Source organism: Salvia splendens, chromosome 8 (assembly GCF_004379255.2).
Source record: "Salvia splendens isolate huo1 chromosome 8, SspV2, whole genome shotgun sequence".
Classification (NCBI taxonomy): Eukaryota; Viridiplantae; Streptophyta; class Magnoliopsida; order Lamiales; family Lamiaceae; genus Salvia; species Salvia splendens.
In genome coordinates this window covers 7,489,633-7,507,453 of record NC_056039.1, presented here as the reverse complement: position 1 = coordinate 7,507,453, position 17,821 = coordinate 7,489,633, and the positions used below count along the sequence as shown (strand labels likewise).

General features: G+C 39.4%; 3 protein-coding genes across 4 annotated transcripts; 1 reads left to right on the top strand and 2 right to left on the bottom strand.

Annotated features, from left to right (window-relative positions):
* Positions 1 to 1,196: 1,196 nt before the first annotated feature.
* LOC121743119 (auxin-binding protein T85-like) lies at positions 1,197 to 2,960 on the bottom strand. The gene is made up of 6 exons (XM_042136304.1): positions 2,821 to 2,960; positions 2,300 to 2,436; positions 2,100 to 2,206; positions 1,678 to 1,881; positions 1,539 to 1,606; positions 1,197 to 1,453 (listed from the first exon to the last, which is right to left on the bottom strand). The coding sequence occupies exons 2-6, from the start codon at positions 2,382 to 2,384 to the stop codon at positions 1,345 to 1,347; spliced, it is 573 nt and encodes a 190-aa protein (XP_041992238.1). The 5' UTR covers positions 2,385 to 2,436; positions 2,821 to 2,960; the 3' UTR covers positions 1,197 to 1,344.
* On the bottom strand, positions 2,721 to 4,578 carry LOC121743118 (protein RESISTANCE TO PHYTOPHTHORA 1, chloroplastic-like). Of its 2 annotated transcripts, XR_006038206.1 has the most exons (5): positions 4,281 to 4,578; positions 3,436 to 3,646; positions 3,175 to 3,344; positions 2,976 to 3,084; positions 2,721 to 2,891 (listed from the first exon to the last, which is right to left on the bottom strand). XR_006038206.1 is itself a non-coding variant. In XM_042136303.1 (4 exons), exons 1-4 carry the CDS (start codon positions 4,545 to 4,547, stop codon positions 3,058 to 3,060), a joined length of 675 nt encoding a protein of 224 aa, XP_041992237.1. In that variant the 5' UTR covers positions 4,548 to 4,578; the 3' UTR covers positions 2,899 to 3,057. The 2 variants fall into 2 exon arrangements, 1 of the variants encoding a protein (XP_041992237.1); XM_042136303.1 differs by lacking the exon at positions 2,721 to 2,891 and having other exon boundaries at positions 2,899 to 3,084.
* Positions 4,579 to 5,278: 700 nt separating this feature from the next.
* Positions 5,279 to 15,840, top strand: LOC121743872 (piezo-type mechanosensitive ion channel homolog). The gene is made up of 21 exons (XM_042137260.1): positions 5,279 to 5,530; positions 5,850 to 5,930; positions 6,101 to 6,260; positions 6,451 to 6,629; positions 6,785 to 6,941; positions 7,051 to 7,237; positions 7,496 to 7,611; positions 7,795 to 7,879; positions 7,990 to 8,205; positions 8,290 to 8,467; positions 8,564 to 8,692; positions 8,827 to 9,000; positions 9,106 to 9,339; positions 9,532 to 11,070; positions 11,185 to 13,643; positions 13,727 to 14,122; positions 14,204 to 14,362; positions 14,488 to 14,994; positions 15,061 to 15,202; positions 15,293 to 15,437; positions 15,518 to 15,840. The coding sequence occupies exons 1-21, from the start codon at positions 5,482 to 5,484 to the stop codon at positions 15,651 to 15,653; spliced, it is 7,428 nt and encodes a 2,475-aa protein (XP_041993194.1). The 5' UTR covers positions 5,279 to 5,481; the 3' UTR covers positions 15,654 to 15,840.
* The last annotated feature ends 1,981 nt before the right edge of the window (positions 15,841 to 17,821 follow it).

Below are 17,821 nucleotides of genomic sequence, written 5' to 3'. Positions count from 1 at the left end.
CAATTGGTCAAACTATTATATTAATTACACTACAATATATATTATCACAACAATCAATCAAATATTGGAAGACTAATGTTTAGAAGAATGAGTCTAAAATTTGATATACTAACCGATTAGAAGGACTAATGTTTGGAAGAATTAGCCAAATTCAAAATATCCACGCTTAAATCCACCACCGGGTCGACCCGAGAGAAAGGTTTTTCTGCCTTGGGAAGGGTTTTCACGTTTTGGGGAGGGAAAGTGTTTAGGGTCGCGATGTTGGGGGAGATCTGATAAGTATATGGTTCAACAGAAACACGCCCACCTGAATGGCGTTTTTAAGTTTAACACGCCATCCTTATTGGCGTTTCTATAGTAAATACGCCAACTTCAATGGCGTTTTAATAAGTAAACACGCCAACTATATTGGCGTTTTATCCTAAAACACGCCAATTAAGTTGGCGTTTTTAAATGGCTGTATTTTGTGAAAATACACCTAAAATACGACGCGATAATAAAACGCCAATGGTGTTGGCGTATTTATAAATAGTAACGCCAATGTGGTTGGCGTTTTTCCCATTTATGGAATAGATAACAAAATGGGTACATTTACGTAATCTTTAGTGTGAACTCCCCCATAAACCCGATTTTCCCCATGTCTTTGCATCTATGAATAAGAATATGTATGCCTACTAAGTTAATGATTGAGAATGCATATCTGCTCTTGGTTTCCAGAGACGACGAACAGCAGTCGATGAGCGGAGCGTATTAAATATCTATGCTTGCCAAGCTGAAAAGGGAGCTTTGCTCTTTCTGTTTCTCCTAAGTGATGCTTTGATTCTGGCTGAAGTTCGTGGCTTCCAACATGATGGTTGCTTGCAATTACAAGCAAGAAGCCAGAAGTATGGAAAGATTAGTAGTATATCATTCTGCATCCCATGAAGAGTTCAGCTCATCGTTTATAAATAATGATTGTCATCTCATCTCTCTAATTTAGGCTTCATGATTACAGTATAAATTATACAGAAATTGCTGATTTGAGTAGATCTATGAATCTTGATGTGCATGAAGATGCTTGGTGCAGAATTCTAAGTCATCGAAACAAGCTGAACGTCAAAGCTTGTCGACCAAAATGCATATAGGTAGAAGAGCCTGTAAGTTTTCACTTGATGAATAATAGCAAAAGACAAAATATTGGCTGAAGGAAACATTACTTTTGTAAAACACAGCCCAAGTTTATTTGAGTTGACAGGAATGCTCATCTTCAACTGATTATTACAGATGAACTTGTGCCAAATAAGGGAAATGTGAAGTTTCTCTACTGAAACACATTTGCAGAAACAAGTTCTGAAGCTTTGAGCTTTAGAGCTCATCGTTCACTTGAGGCGTCTGATAACTCTTTTCGTCCCAAAAAACAGGGAATAACAATTTGGCAGCAATGTGCGGCACGAACCAGTCGTCATATACGAACCTGAACTCAAAAACAAAGTCATCATAAATTGTTCCTTTTACTTGAAACAGGAGAGATAGTAAGAGGAGGGGAGAAAGTAGCTTACAGTTTCATCGGGGGCTTACTTATGACAACTAGAAACTTCAAATGTTGATCTTGGTTCGTGTTCACAACCTGTTGCGGAAAATACAAAAGATGGTTTCACTTTGTATTTTATTTCATTAATACACATCGATCGTATGTACCTGATGAGCGTTGTCTACGGGAATGTGAAACGTAGAGTTTGAGGAAAAGGGGAAGTGTTGTGGGGTGCCGGGATGTTTGAGGTGTGAATTAGAGGCAAGATAAAGAGTGCCACTGCCCTCTAAAACCACAAAGATTTCCTCACATGAATGCCTGTGAATGGGTGTTCCTGCTCCTGGACCAAGTGTCTGATGCCACACTTCAACCTATACAACACAAACCATTTCCTTTTCTTCTAATCATATACTCTATATGAATGCTGTTCAAATTGCTGTAAAATGAAACCGTAACTTAACTAAAAGATTGTAATGCTAAAAGCTAAAATCTGAAAGATTTCATAAACTGAAAAATATGTGGTCACTAATGAAGTTGACTTAGTAAACGAAACATCAGTTATAAAAAAAACTGATGTCACAAGTCACACCTCTTTAAATCCGTGCATGATTGAACCAGCAATGGTGATGTGAGAAAAACCAGGAAGACCGTAGCTATCCTCTGCCATCTCACTGATATTTCTCACAATAGGTAGCCCTAATTTCAGATGAAATATACAACAAGAATTAAACACCAAGAAATATGTCAAAACTATTTTTTTAACAGTAAAAAGATTTTAAAAAAACTTGCCGTCGGTTGCACGACGTGAAGCCTCGGCGGCGGCGGCGGAGATTAAAAGGGCAGTGAATAAAATGTACCATCGGCGGCGGAACATTATTTTTCACAGTATTGATCTGTCTCTGAAATTGCCTCTGTTCTCAAGCTCACTGTAAAAACAGAGGAACTAATTTTTCTGTAGATTGTTATAAATTTTGAGTTTATTAGGCCAATAAATGTGGGCCAACCTTAACTGCGGCGGCCTACATTGAGGAAATTAATATTATCAAGGAAAATATCATATTATAGTGGTTGGCACGTGTTCATGCTTCAAGGCATGGATATCGTATTAGGATAAGTTGCTATTAGGATAAGAAATTAATATTCTCAAGGAAAATTATAGTCCCTTCTGTGAACATTATTACCAACAGAAACACCCACAAAATTAAAATCATTGACTGAAAAAACAACTTCCATTCTATTTTGAGATGAAGCCATTTGGGCGAATGGCATGTCAGACTATGTCGTAGTTTAGACATAAATTAGATGCATACTTGTAATTAAAATTTGATTGTTCTCTCTCCCACGCCTGAGCATCCATTTGTCGAATATCTACCAAGAATACCTGCATATATTCTCCACATTCTTGCATCATAGTATACAATGATCATCATTAATCATCTCACAATACTTCAATCTCTGTACAAACCATTCCCAGAGTGTTCCAAAGCTAAGCTGCTTAACGAATCAAGAAGCTGTAGGATGTATCCATCCCACATTGCTGCCCTACTCTACTCTCTCTGAGAAAACCATCCGAGCTGCACACAAAATATCCAACCTTAGATACGTTAAGAAGGGCGACTTAGAAAGGCAGGGAAACAAATGTTGGCAATATAATGACATACTACCTTCCAAGCATACATCCCAAAGAAGGCTACAACGTCTGCAGACCAGACGACTGCAAATGATTTCAAGAAAAATGGGATCGTGACATTGAGCAATGGAACGAGGAGGAAGAGATAGTTGAGAGCTTCTTTCTCGTTCTTGGAACAGTCCCGTGCACGAAGGGAAGGAATAGCTAAAAACAGCAACACAAAACAACCTTTATCAACTCGGAAACTGACTGAATATACGAGAATTTTCATCAGATGAGAAGCAGCAGTACTTACTGAACATCCATATGGACCACATGCCCATCAGCCGCCATAGATCTGGCTCGTTTGATGGGAATACGAGGTTGAAGGAGAGAGCTCCTCCTAGCAACAGAGATGCGTATCCTTGAACCTCAAACACGGTGTATAAAACAGTGCCTGGCACAGCAGGGTTTTTGGATGCAGTGGAAGCCCTTGGTGCAAAAGTAGCTGCAGTCTTTTGGACTACCTGCAGAAAGTAGTATTGCACAAACGAAATGAGAAACGGACACATACAGCAGCTCTCTAGCGTTCGATCTGACAAGATAAAACATCGTCCACTCATGATTGTATGCTGGTTCAATTTTGTTGTGGCAATCCATACCCACATTTATGATCATATATAGTAGCAACATAACTCCTATCTTAATGTCTATAGTTTCTAGTAACCATATGCATAGATACATCTAATTCTTCCCTCATAGAGGATAAAAGATGTGATTATTCTATTTAAACAACAGCCTTGTGAAATAATATCATCAACCATATCTCATATCTGTGTGATTATGTGTGACTTTTCTTTAGCAAAACTACAGTGATATTAATTTCTACAAGAAACCTGTATCCTGTAACAATATAGGAGTATAATAAATAATCAAATTATGCTTTTTCTTATTCTTTCTCACCCTCAAAATTGAATTCATTTGCCCAAACCATGAGAAAGCAGACACCTTGTATTTTCTAGTGTCGAATCAAACAGCATAAATAAGTCATACTCTAGAGATAAATAAACACAGAAATCATCGAAAAACACAAGAATTAGGCTGCAGCTTTAGCTCAATTTTTTACAATAAAAAACATCATTAAACAGAGAAATGACTGGCCTTTTTGAGATCTTTATCTAGTGCTGGTGTTGTCCCACTTGAATTATTGCTGCCCTTTTCAGTTCTTAGATCATTATCAGGTTCTTGAACATCTTCTACAGATTGTTGGTCTGTTTTGATGTCTAGCTCGTTTGAACTCGCTCGGATTCTGGGAATCTTGATGGGAAAACCAATCCTGATGGAATAACTTGTGGGGTGTGAAAATGATGATGGAAATCTTGAAATGCTATGAGAGTTGAAGAGAGAGGATGAGGTTAGAGCGCTCATGTTGTTGATAATACCTGTGATGTGAGGTGAGACATGGATTCTACTTGGAAACGAACATTCTTCATTCCTACGACGTCGTTTGCTGCTTTGAATTAGATGCACAATTATATTTTGTAATTCTAGTAATTCTTTTTGTTATTCTTCCTTGGCGGTTAGCACCAGGGGTAGTATGAATTTGATCTAATTACTTCATAAGATAAAATTGTGTAAATAAATTCAAGGGCCAAAATAATTCATAAAGTATTTAAACAACGCAGTATTAATTTGTAATTATATCAACTGAGAAAAATACTCCACTTTTAATATTCACATCATGTAAAATGATCACTCAAGTCTAAAAAAGCAAAACTTTGAGTTAGAAAGCATGAGAATAGCTTAAATATGAAATCAGTGGATGCTTAAATAATTGCGAGAGCTTCAAGCGACTAGGATAGCATCAGTATTCCCAACAATCATATTCCACGGTTTTTGGTTGTAATTGAAATATCCATAAATTAATCTCTGAACTAATCTAATTTCCTCAACAATAATATCTCATTGCCTCTAAACATCTTTTGCACCGATTTTAACGTTAGTGGTGTACTTATTTAGCATATAAGTCCCAATATAAATGATATTTTTGGCTTTTCATGATCACGGTGACACTATATATAAGCGGAAAATTTTCAATTTACGTCATATTTTTATGTAAATATTTTCGATAAAATGAATTTAGTGCCCTTGTCATTTTTATTGAATGAACGGCAACGATATTTAATCCTAGGTCGAAAACTCTTGTTGTTTGTTCAAATACCTATTTCTTGATCAGATAGGTTTGGTTTATTTTCCTCCTCCTACTTCTTGTGATAATGATAATGATGATGGCAATGCAAAAATCCTAACTTTTTCCGGAATATGGAGAAAATATGAGATTGCATGGTGAAAAGGCGCAATTATGGCAAGCATTTTGGGTGGGTTTTTGTTGCCATTTCTTCTTTTGACAGGTACTCAATCAATTTTTTCTCTTGTTTATCACAACACCAAATGTATTATCGTCATGATTCCAAGGATTATGTCGAAATTCAATTTTTTGGTAGCTCGTTTGTTGTGCTGCAAGATTGCTTAAGAATTATAATCATAGGTTAAACTTTTTATGCTTTTATGGAGACGACATCGTATTTCCTTTGATTTTTTTCAACTTTTTATGATAAATTTGGGATTAGGATATACGTAAGTTGGTCTGCATGATTTCATGTTTATATGCATTTAAAATGTTTTCTAGTTTTGATTCTGTTCTTATTCCCATCTTTCTGTTTTATGCAGCCGGGTTACTGAATTGGAGTTTGATTTCCTTCATTAATTTGACGACTTCTCTTGTTTTGCGATTTACTGCCCCAAAAAGAGGTAGAGCTTTGGCTTTTGGACTTGAACTACTCCGTCATATAGTTACTTGTTGGCATAATACTCTCTTATTTACTGTGATTGCATGACTTGCTGCATTGTTGTATGACAGTCTTTTTGCATTACCAACCTATGATGTCTCTGTTCTTCCTATTCATTTTCTTTTGTTGCAGGGTTTCGATTCAAAGGAAGGGTTCTATCCTTGTGGTTTGTTTTCATATTCGCGGTATTTGTTATATTTTTGCAAGTGGTTTTTCTTACTCTATGTGCTACTCGGGATCCGGAATGGAGCATGGCAGATGCCTGGTGGATAAAGCTACTAGGTTTAATGAAGTAAGATTTCTTAAAATTTCAAAATTTTGCTACAATTTGTGAATGCAAGTAGATATGTCGAACAATTACAATAACTTGGAAGATAATAAGGTTTCAAGCAAAATATAGGACGATATCCTTACTGCCTCATTACACCCTAGTATATTAATGCAAATTGTTGATAACATTTTAATGTGTTATGCCTTTTCAGGTTTCACTCATGGAGATGTCCAAAGGTCGCCTATTTCCTGGTTGTAGAATCATTAGTTGGATTCGTTGCTCTAACTGAGATCAACAGAAACAAATTCGGCTTTATAGAATATGGAGGTTCTTTCTGTAGCTTCCAAGATTCTTTCTGGGGTTATATATCTTCAGTTATTAATCAAATAGGTTCGTCACGTTGACTGGGCTTCTTTCTTCTGTTCAGTATTTGTCTGACAGAGACAAATTCTAGCCATGCAATTTATATAGTACATTTTTTGCATCTTCACTTTCATTAGTCATCTCATATAGTTTCTTTGTCTTTTCTTTTTCCCCAAATGAAGGTTATCATGTTAGGTTAGCTTCTTGCTTCTCGCTGCCTGCTGTTCAATTGGTCTCGGGGATCAGCTATCCTTCTTGGCTATCTTTACCGTTTTTCATTTGCAGCTGTGTTGGTCTTGTTGATTGGTCTTTAACAAGCAACTTTTTAGGTCTGTTCAGGTATTTCATCCTTTCATAGTTACGGATGCAGTCTTTGTTTATAAACATAATTGGATAAATGAAAGGACTCAATTGCATCAGAGCTTATGTTCTTAAACTTGACTTGTAGGTGGTGGAAACTGCTCTGGTCATATGCTGGTTTCGTCATTAGCCTGCTTTATGTATATCAGCTCCCTGTCCGGTTTCCAAATATGTTTCAAGTGATTTGTGACTCTATTGGTCTGTACAAAATTTCTCTGGATTCTGACTGGCAACAAATATGTTCTGGTACTTCCCTGATGGTCTTCTATTATATGGTATGCTTTTGTCGTCTTAGTTACCAACTCGACCAACTTTGCCATTTTGCTTATGATCAACATATCAGGGTCTGGTTTTTCATTTATGCATTGCCCGTGTCATTTTAAAACATTTACTTTAAAATCTTATAATCCTAGCTAATATGCTATAATATCTCAAATTTACGCAATTACTTTCAGTTTCTGTTGCATAGCATGAAGAAGGCAATGGTCCTTCTACTTTGCAGAAGGAGTAACTGATTTCAAATATCTATGTAGCTCTCTTGTGTGAAGCATGATTTGGAAGACACGGAATTCATAATGTCCATGGAAGAAGGGAGCTTGACAGAACAACTTCTTCCCTCCAGAAATTCTTTTTTTGTTCGCCAGTTGAGGTGCATTAATAAATAAACCTTTTTTCTTATCTACATATTGCTGTCCTGTTCCACAATGTACTACCTGGTGCTAGCTATTTGTAGGAGCAACAGACTTGTTGTCTATATGCTACATTCTGTTTTTTTTGTCAAATCTTATGGCACATCACATTCACATATTAATTAGTTTTTCTATTGACGCAGGTCTGGTGTAAGGCATACCAATATATTATTACGGGGACCCATTTTCAGGATTTTTAGCATCAACTGGTTTACTTATGGCTACCCTGTACGTAGTTGTAAAATATGATAAATGGATAGAACCAAATATGCTAAATGTTAGTAGTGATCTGTATTTTCCTTGCTTAAATAATGAAATTTCAGATGTGAATATGGCAGATATCCTTGTTCGCTCTTTCATATTGGAGCTTCCACTTTGCAAGTATCTGTGCATTTGGATTACTTGCATATGTTGGGTATGTTATGTATGCTTTTCCTTCCTTGTTCCATCTTCACCATTTGAATGGGCTGCTTCTCGTCTTCATTCTCTTGTGGGCTGTGAGCACGTATATTTTCAATGTGGCATTTGCATATGTGAACTGGAAACTTGGCAAGGTATTTTCTTGTATTTTAGATCTTCAATTTGAGTTTTAAAGCTACGGTTTTAAGCCATTGATGTAAGTTCTTGTATCTATTCAGGATATGGAGATCTGGGAGATGGTTGGGCTGTGGCACTATCCGATACCGGGCTTCTTCCTTTTAGCACAGTTTTGTCTAGGGGTTCTTGTAGCTCTTGGTAATCTTGTAAGTAATTCAGTATTTCTGTGCCTATCAAATGAGGAAGGGCGATTCTCTGCTGAGAGTGAGACCGAGGAAGGTAGATGTGCTTATTCTGCCATCATTTTCAGCAATTCTATTTTAATCTTCATCGTAAACGTCAAATGGATAATCTCTTTGTTTTTTGTAATGTCAGTGAAAGAAGGTGCAACAGTCTTAGTGGTGGCTACAATTGCTTGGGTGATGCGCAAAGCTTCTAGGCCAATAATGCTGCTGCTTATTTTCGTAATCGCCACCAAACCTGGTTTCATCCATGCGGCTTATAGTATGTTCAGTTCTGACATCTGAATTTCTGCTTTAGTTTTTAACAGAATGAAGTAGTGAAACTGGAAGATGTGCACTGTATTATAATGCTTGCTTAATATTCTGATTAGTTTTCTTATCTTTCTTTCTTTACAGTGATGTTCTTTGTTGGCTATCTTTTGAGCCATAAGATTGATAGAAGGATGCGTCAATCGCTTATTCTTTTGTGTGAGGCTCATTTTGCGATTTTATACATTCTTCAGCTAAATGTGGTTTCCACAAAACTGGAACAGGAAGGCTCCATAAGTTTGGAAGTGCTATCACAGCTAGGTTTGGGATTTCTTTATCTCTTCATTCAATAGTTTTTCCAGCATTTTTTTTTCTCTTCTTTCAAGCATCATCTTACTTTTCTACTTGATTATGCTGCACTTCTAGGCCTTGTTGAAAGCAACAGCCCCTGGAACCTTCTGGAGATAGCTCTGCTTGCATGCTTTTGTGCCATTCACAACCATGGATTTGATATGTTGTTCTCGTTTTCTGCTATTGTTCAGCACACGCCTTGTCTTCCTGTCGGATTCAGCCTCCTGAAAGCCGGTTTAAACAAATCCGTTCTCTTGACAGTTTATACCAACTCGGATATCAGAGATTGTTACGGGAGTCATGACCACGGTACTATACCCTTATCCAAGGTTAATTGTTGACATTTCCCATTTAGTTTTCATGTTGGTGACACGATACCTAGATTTAGCATTTACAGAAAATTTGCTTAAAGATAAGACCTTAGAGACCTTACAACATGTTATGGCAGCTTATCAAGTCTATTGTGAATAATCTTATCCATTTGCTCATTTTTTTTTTCAGAGAGAAAGGTGGCATTGTATCTCAGTGCTATCGGAAGGAAGTTCTTGTCTGTATACAGATCATTTGGAACGTACATTGCGTTTCTCACTATCCTTATAGCCGTGCACCTCGTGAGGCCAAATTACATATCATTTGGTTATATCTTCCTTCTCCTTATCTGGATCACAGGCAGACAGCTGGTGGAGAAGACAAAACGGCGCCTCTGGTTTCCCCTCAAAATATACGCTATTGGAGTTTTTATCTTCATCTACTTGCTAGGCATCTTCCCCACTTTTGAATCATGGATGTCGACAAAGATTGATCTCTCTGTTTGTTTTGGTTACACTACTGAAGCTTCTCTTTTAGGCAATCTTCAAGAGTCTCTAGCAATTATGGTCGTCATGCAGCTTTACAGCTATGAAAGAAGAAAAAGCAAACACATGAAATCGGAAGATATAGCTCCTCTGAAGCCCGGAATATTGGGGTTGGTCAAACGGTTTCTGATATGGCACAGTCAGAAGATATTGTTTGTTACACTCTTCTATGCATCAATATCTCCAATAAGTGCATCCGGCTTTCTTTACCTTCTTGGTCTAGTTCTCTGCTCAGCAATGCCTAAAGAGTCGAGAATCCCATCTAAATCATTCTTAGTTTACACAGGGTTCTTGGTGACTGTTGAATATATATTTCAGATATGGGGTAAAAAAGTTAATATGTTTCCTGGGCAGAAACACCATGATTTGTCCATTTTCTTCGGCTTAATGGTTTATAAACCGAATTTCCAGGGCCTACAAGAAGGTTTTAGGGCAAAAGTGCTCGTAATTGCTGCATGTACGCTTCAGTATAATGTTTTCCATTGGCTTGAAAGCATGCCTAGTTTGCATTTGTATGTAGGTCAATCAGAGGAGCCTTGCCCTTTGTTTGTTTCAGCAAGAGACGATTTCACTGCCATTTCATCTTTGAATGGGGAGAGCCAGCCCATACCCGAGAATGAGCTGCCTGAACAAAAGACAGGAGAGGGCTTTTGGTCGTCTCCTAGGCGTTTTGCCGATAATAATTCTCCGAATTTTGCTACCCTCAGAAGCACTCTAAGTGGCAGCTACAGAAAATACTCACTTGATAATATCTGGGATACCCTTACAGAGAACCATATTTGGAAAAAGAAAAGGATTGTTGCCTTGAGACAGGAGAGATTTGAAATGCAGAAGACAACACTGAAAGTTTATTTGAAGTTTTGGATTGAGAATATGTTCAACCTGTTTGGTCTTGAGATCAATATGATAGCGCTGCTACTCGCCAGTTTTGCTCTGTTAAACTCCATATCTATGCTCTACATTGCCTGTATAGCAATCTGCATTTTGTTGCCACGTCCCACCATTAGCAAGCTGTGGCCTATATTCGTCCTTCTCTCTGCCACCATTCTTTTAGCAGAATACTTGGCCATGTGGAAGAATATGGTGCCATTTAGCCAACGTGTCTTGACCGAGACCAATGCACGTTGCCACGAATGTTGGAAGATCTCACGTGTATACTTCCAATACTGTGAAAAATGCTGGCTGGGTACGTACTACGTAGATGTACATTTATGTGTACATTCTTTTATTGTTTTGCTAAGTCTTGCTGATCATGAATTTTTAACATGATCATGTAAATAAGTGCATTGATCTTTGGCAGGGTTAATTGTTGATGATCCTCGGATGCTGATCGGTTATTTTACGGTCTTCATGCTCGCATGTTTCAAACTCCGTTCGGATCATTCATTTAACTTCTCCTGGTCATTCACATATGATCAGATGGTTGCACAGCGTAAGAATGCTTTTGTTTGGCGAGACCTCTCATTTGAGACCAAGAGCATGTGGACGTTCTTCGATTATCTGAGGGTTTACTGCTACTGTCATCTCTTAGATCTAGTGCTCGCGTTGATGTTGATAACGGGAACCTTGGAGTACGACATTCTGCACCTCGGATATCTCGGATTCGCTCTCATTTTCTTCCGCATGAGGCTCACTATACTAAAAAAGAAAAACAATATCTTCAATTTCCTGCGTGTCTACAATTTCACAGTGATTTTCCTCTCTCTGGCGTATCAGTCTCCGTTTATCGGTGGTTTCAGATCGGGGAAGTGTCAAACCGTTGATTATATATATGAGGTGATAGGATTTTACAAGTATGATTATGGTTTTCGGATTACCTCTAGATCTGTTTTGGTTGAGATCATCATTTTCATCCTGGTCTCATGCCAATCATACATGTTTTCTTCATCGGAGTTTGATTATGTGTTTCGATATCTTGAGGCGGAGCAAATTGGCGCAATTGTGAGGGAGCAAGAGAAGAAGGCTGCTTGGAAGAACGAGCAGCTGCAGCATATACGCAAAGCTGAAGAAAACAAACGCCAGCGGAACTTGCAAGTGGAGAAGATGAAATCCGAGATGCTGAACTTGCAGATTCAGCTCCATGGTACAAAATCCATCATTGCTCGTGGCAGTGTCTCACCTGGTAGTGAAGGAGTGAGAAGGAGGAAAACTGCTTCCCTCAATGTGCAGGACTTTGTTAATCTTGAGAAACAGAACAGCAACGTTGTTCCTGATCCAGGCTTCCCACTAAACGTGCATGAATCTACCAGGGCCCTTCGAGTGGAAAACCCATTATCTTTAGACATTTCAAAGAGCTTACATGATGCTTCTCTTAGTGAGGATACTGATCAGGATGAGTTCACAGATGAAAATATTCTTTATAGTTTAGACAGCTCGAGAAGAGGTAAAAACCAATCGGTGGAGAACCCTCTGGCTTCTGCTGTGCAGTTATTAGGTGACAGTGTTTGCCAAGTGCAGTCAATTGGAAACCAAGCAGTCAGCAATCTCATAACTTTTTTGAACATTTCGTCGGAGGATCTATGTGAAACCTCGGACATGGAAGAGAGACAGACACAAGATGCAAAACACAGAAACTCAAGCTGCTCTTCATCACTGCAGTCTGAGAAGAGTAGAACTTCAGAGTCTGCAAGTCTGCAGATTGGACTGATCATCTCTCACATTTGGTCGCGCATGCAATCTAATAACGACGTTGTTTGTTACTGCTGTTTCATTCTGGTTTTCCTTTGGAATTTCAGTCTGCTTTCCATGGTATACTTGGCTGGATTGTTCCTATATGCTCTCTGCGTGAACACAGGGCCAAACTACGTGTTCTGGATTATCATGCTAATCTATACCGAGTTCTACATTCTGATTCAGTATCTGTATCAGATAATGATCCAGCATTGTGGTTTCACCATCCAGTCGGACCACCTGCATGAATGGGGCTTTACTACAAAAAAGATAAAATCATCGTTTGTTATCAGTTTGCTGCCTCTGTTTTTGGTGTATCTGTTCACTCTGATACAATGCTCTATAACAGCAAAAGATGGTGAGTGGTTTTCGGTAGGACATAAGAATTCCCGATGGGGATTATGCAACCAAAATGACACTGATTTCAGTTCCGACTGGAGCGAGAAATTGGAGAAGGTTTTTGAATCCATAAAACGAGCGGTTGAAATGGTCATTGGTGGATGTTCCAAATACTGGAAATCTTTGACACAAGAAGCAGAATCTCCTCCGTACTTCGTACAGCTCTCTATGGATGTCAAATCATGGCCGAAGGATGGAATTCAACCAGAAAGGATTGAATCCGGAATAAATAGGCTGCTGCAGCTCGTACATGAGGAATACTGTAAAAGTGAGAAGCCTAGTAACTGCCTCTGTGCCAGCAAGGTTCAGATCCAAAGCATTGAGAAAAGCACTGAGGATGCGAACGTGACATTAGCTGTTTTTGAGGTGGTCTATGCCTCTCCACTTACTGAATGTAAATCAGCAGAGCAGTTCAACTCTCTCACTCCAGCAGCCGATGTAGCAAAGCAGATCCTCAAAGCTAAACGCATGGGACTTGCTGAAAAAGTTGGATTCCCGTATCCTATGATTTCAGTAATTGGAGGTGGAAAGAGAGAAGTTGATCTTTATGCATATATCTTCGGGGCTGATTTGATCGTCTTCTTCCTGGTCGCTATGTTCTATCAGTCCGTTATAAAAAATAAAAGTGAAATTCTAGAGTATTATCAGCTCGAGGATCAGTTCCCAAAAGAATTTGTATTTATTCTAATGGTTAGCAATGTCTTCTTCTTTCCCTTGATAATGCACCACTATCGTTGTTTGGTTCCTTAAATGGCTTGATTTCTCTTGTGCAGGTAATTTTTTTCTTGATTGTTGTTGATCGCATCATATACCTATGTTCATTTGCAACGGGGAAAGTCATCTTCTTCCTGTTCAACTTCATTCTCTCCACCCGTTCAGTCTCTGATTATGCTTGGAATATAGATACGACCCAGCATAATGCTGCTGGTTTCGCTCTTCGAGCAATCTACCTTATGAAAGCAATATCTCTGGCATTACAAGCAATGCAAATTCGAGATGGTGTTCCTTACAAAAGCACGCTGTATCGCCAGTTCCTCACGAGTGAAGTTTCTCATGTCAATTATCTAGGATACAGGTTGTATCGCGCCTTGCCTTTTCTGTATGAATTGAGATGTGTCCTAGATTGGTCGTGCACGACTACGTCATTGACAATGTATGACTGGTTGAAGGTGAGTTCTTCTAGCATTCATTATATATGTTTGCGTGTGTGTCTGTAAAGGGAAAAGTTGATATTTTGTGATCGTTTTCAGTTGGAGGACATCAATGCAAGTTTATACCTTGTCAAGTGCGACAATGTTCTAAACAGAGCTATTCATAAACAAGGAGATAAACAGCCACAGATGACTAAGTTTTGCAATGGCATCTGTTTGTTCTTCATATTGATATGTGTCATTTGGGCTCCAATGCTGGTAAGTAAATCTCCACAGAATGCTGCTTTTTCTGAATAAGACTTAAAATGGATCATTAAGAAAGGGACACTCTTCTCATTATTTTAATAGAAATTTTCTAATGGAGATTTGTCGTTGTCTTATAGATGTACAGCAGTGGCAATCCAACAAATATAGCAAATCCAATCAACGACGCCAGTTTCCAGTTCGACATCAAGACAGCTGCTGGAAGACTGACCTTGTATCAGACAACTCTTTGTGAGAGACTAGGATGGGATGAGCTCAACAAAAATGCGAATTTCGATCCCCAGCATTACTTGGACTCTTACAATGAAAATGACATTCAATTCATTTGTTGCAAAGGTGATGCCAGCACACTGTGGCTCGTCCCTGAAGTTGTCCAGAAGCAGTTTGTCCGGTCTCTCAATAGCAGCGACATGGACATGAAGTTTTCTTGGGTTCTTTCAAGGGACCGGCCAAAGGGAAAGGAAAGAGTGAAATACGAAAGAAGTATCGACTCCCATGACCTTCCAAAGCCATCAGATGTCGAAGGGGTCTTCAATGGCTCCTTGAACAGCTTTAGGATTTCCAACATTTATCCGAGATTTTTCAGGGTTACAGGCTCTGGAGAAGTCAGGCCTTTCGAGCAGGAGGTATGCTTCCAATATTTGGGTTATACAACTGGGGAGTAGTAGCTAACTGATGATGTATATCAACAGGTGAGCGATGTTACAGCAGACCTCGTCTTGCATAGTGGCAGTTCCCAGTGGTGGTCCTTCCACGATGTCAACTCTTTGGATGCGTATGGTTGTGGGAGCTTGTCAGGGCCAATGGCTGTCGTTGTATCGGAGGAAACCCCACGTAAGTAGTCAACTTCCTACAGTGTAAAAGCGCTGTCCAAACAAACACCTTTTTCTTTATGCTTGTGCTATAAAAATCATATGATTGCAGAGGGAATTCTCGGTGAGACCTTGAGCAAATTCAGCATTTGGGGTCTCTACATCACATTTGTGCTAGCAGTTGGCCGCTTCATCCGGTTACAATGCTCCGACCTACGAATGAGAATACCCTTCGAGAACCTTCCTTCCTGCGACAGGTAAACAAAACAAACAAAGTTACTGTGTACGTAAAGAGGAAACTTTTATCATATATGAACATTTTGCTTCGCGCTTGCAGGCTAATAGCGATATGTGAGGATATTTACGCTGCAAGAGCAGAGGGGGAGCTTGGAGTCGAGGAGGTTCTGTATTGGACGCTCGTGAAGATTTACAGGTCGCCTCATATGTTGCTTGAGTACACGAAGCCCGACTAGCGCCCTGCAGATCAACGGCCCTTGTACATGCTGACAAAATGTGACGATAGGATCGACTAACTTACAGCTGAAGATGCATCAGAGCTGAGGTGAAGTCCAGTTCTGGTGCCAGTTTAGGTTTGCAAAGGCTTGTTGCTTATTTTTGTAATGCCAAAATGAGTCATTTGCAAGCAGCCTTACTTACTAATCTCTTTCGTGTAAATTGTGGAAGATCTGTGACAGATATGTTATAATGAGATGCCCATAAAATAAAATGAGAACTTAAGGAATCCAAGTTTATATGTATACTATTTTCTTGTTAAAAAATGTGTTTAGAGGACTTGAGAATTGAGTAGATGCCTCATCTATTTGGGCGTAATTTGAAACATCATTATATGGACTGGTCGATCTAATAAATCTTCCAATTGCAAATGTCACTTCTTGGTTGGGCGTGGAAAATTAAATTTTAAACACGAGTATTATTTGATTTTTTAGATGTAAAAGTATCCCGACTCCCAATGTATAGAAATAGAATCTAAAAGAAAAGGAAGAGTTTTGTTTCTAACTTTGACATTGTTAGAAAGGAAAATACGTAAATAAGGAAAATACGTAAGCAAGGAAAAAAAATTAATTAGGGAATGAGTATTATGGCAAATCTTACTAATTTTATGTAACCCTTGGCCTATTTAAAGGAGGCATACCTATTGTAATTCTCTAAATAAGTTGAATGAATAATATTCATATCTTTTAACATGGTACCAGAGCAAAGGCTCATAACAAAATCATCATAGCCTAATACCTTTCCCGACCAAGAAGGCGGTTATTTTCAACCTGCAACATGTCAGACGATGAAGAGAAACCAAATATGGAGGAGACACGATTAAAGATGAGTAAGAATGTTACTCTAGCCGTTAAACTCAACGGGATGAATTATCCCCTATGGAAACGGCTAATGAGAGTAGCCATCGTGGGAAGACGAGCAAACAGGTATATCACCGGTACACCGCAGCCGCCGGAACCTGGAATGAAGGGGTACACAGAATGGGAGGAAGCCGATATGACAGTGTTCTCATGGATAATTGACAACGTCGAAACAGAAATTGTTGTCGACTTTGCACATTACCAAACCGCACAAGATCTGTGGGAGAGCCTACAAACTACATTCGAAAGTACTGCAGATCCATATCTGTTGTACGATCTAGAGGAAAAGGCAGGCCGAATCGTGCAAGGGGAACATGGGCTAGAAACATATTGGCGACATCTCCACGAAATCTGGGTCGAAATTGACCGATGCCAACATCAACCTGTGGATTGCTGCGACAAGGAGATTAGCCAACTTCGAACGTATGTAGCAACAAGACGGCTGTTCAAATTCCTAACAGGCTTGAATGCAAGATATGACGGGATCCGAAGGGATATTCTCAAGGAAACCCCGTTGCCCTCAGCCGAGACCGCATACGGTCTGGTAAAACGAGAAGCTATGCGGTTGAAAATCATGCCGGCAGCAGACATCGATCTCCAGACCGGCGCAATCAACGATGGATCATCATCTGGCCAAGTCGGACACGGGTTCGCCGTCAGAAACCAGCCACCACCACGAACCTCCGCGCAACAGCCCAATCGCCAAGGCGGTTTCAAACCCGACAAATCAAAATTTTGGTGCTCTCATTGTGGAAAACAAAGACATACTCGAGATACATGTTTCCTCCTCGTTGGATTTCCGGAATGGTGGGATGAAAATCAAAAGGCTAAAGCTCGATTAGCCATCGGAGTCGAAGATGGAGGCAGATTATTTCTGCAAGGAGCAGCGAATAGGGAGATGACTAACACCCGTGGGAGAGCAGGAGATACCGGTCCTCAACCGGGTGGAGGCGGCAGGCCCGGCGAGGCAGCCTTCGCGGAGAAGAAAGGAGGCGGGTCATATGGAGGTAACGGATTGGGGTTGAGAAACCCCGATCCCCAATTTGATTTTCAGAATAAACCCCAAAGCATGAGTAATTTAATTTCTGGAGTGAGTGGATATTTGATTGTGGGGCAACTGATACTATGACCTACGATCTGAAAGATTTTTGTGAATTTAATGGGGCAACTAAAAGCCAAATTCAAACTGCCGATGGAGAGTTGACCACTGTGGGTGGGAGTGGAACCATTGAAATATCCCCAACCCTGAAGCTTACAAATTGCCTCTA

Bases quoted from the DNA above. Each gene is read 5' to 3' on its own strand.
- LOC121743872 (XM_042137260.1), top strand. From the start codon at position 5,482: ATGGCAAGCATTTTGGGTGGGTTTTTGTTGCCATTTCTTCTTTTGACA. The intron at 11,071-11,184 runs GTACGTACTACG...GATCTTTGGCAG, and splicing joins CTGTGAAAAATGCTGGCTGG to GGTTAATTGTTGATGATCCT. The intron at 15,438-15,517 runs GTAAACAAAACA...TCGCGCTTGCAG, and splicing joins AACCTTCCTTCCTGCGACAG to GCTAATAGCGATATGTGAGG.
- LOC121743119 (XM_042136304.1), bottom strand. From the start codon at position 2,384: ATGTTCCGCCGCCGATGGTACATTTTATTCACTGCCCTTTTAATCTCC. The intron at 2,207-2,299 runs GCAAGTTTTTTT...ATCTGAAATTAG, and splicing joins TTCACGTCGTGCAACCGACG to GGCTACCTATTGTGAGAAAT. The intron at 1,882-2,099 runs GTGTGACTTGTG...TGTGTTGTATAG, and splicing joins TCATGCACGGATTTAAAGAG to GTTGAAGTGTGGCATCAGAC.
- LOC121743118 (XM_042136303.1), bottom strand. From the start codon at position 4,547: ATGAGCGCTCTAACCTCATCCTCTCTCTTCAACTCTCATAGCATTTCA. The intron at 3,345-3,435 runs GTAAGTACTGCT...TGCTGTTTTTAG, and splicing joins GTGGTCCATATGGATGTTCA to CTATTCCTTCCCTTCGTGCA. The intron at 3,085-3,174 runs GTAGTATGTCAT...TTTTGTGTGCAG, and splicing joins TTGGGATGTATGCTTGGAAG to CTCGGATGGTTTTCTCAGAG.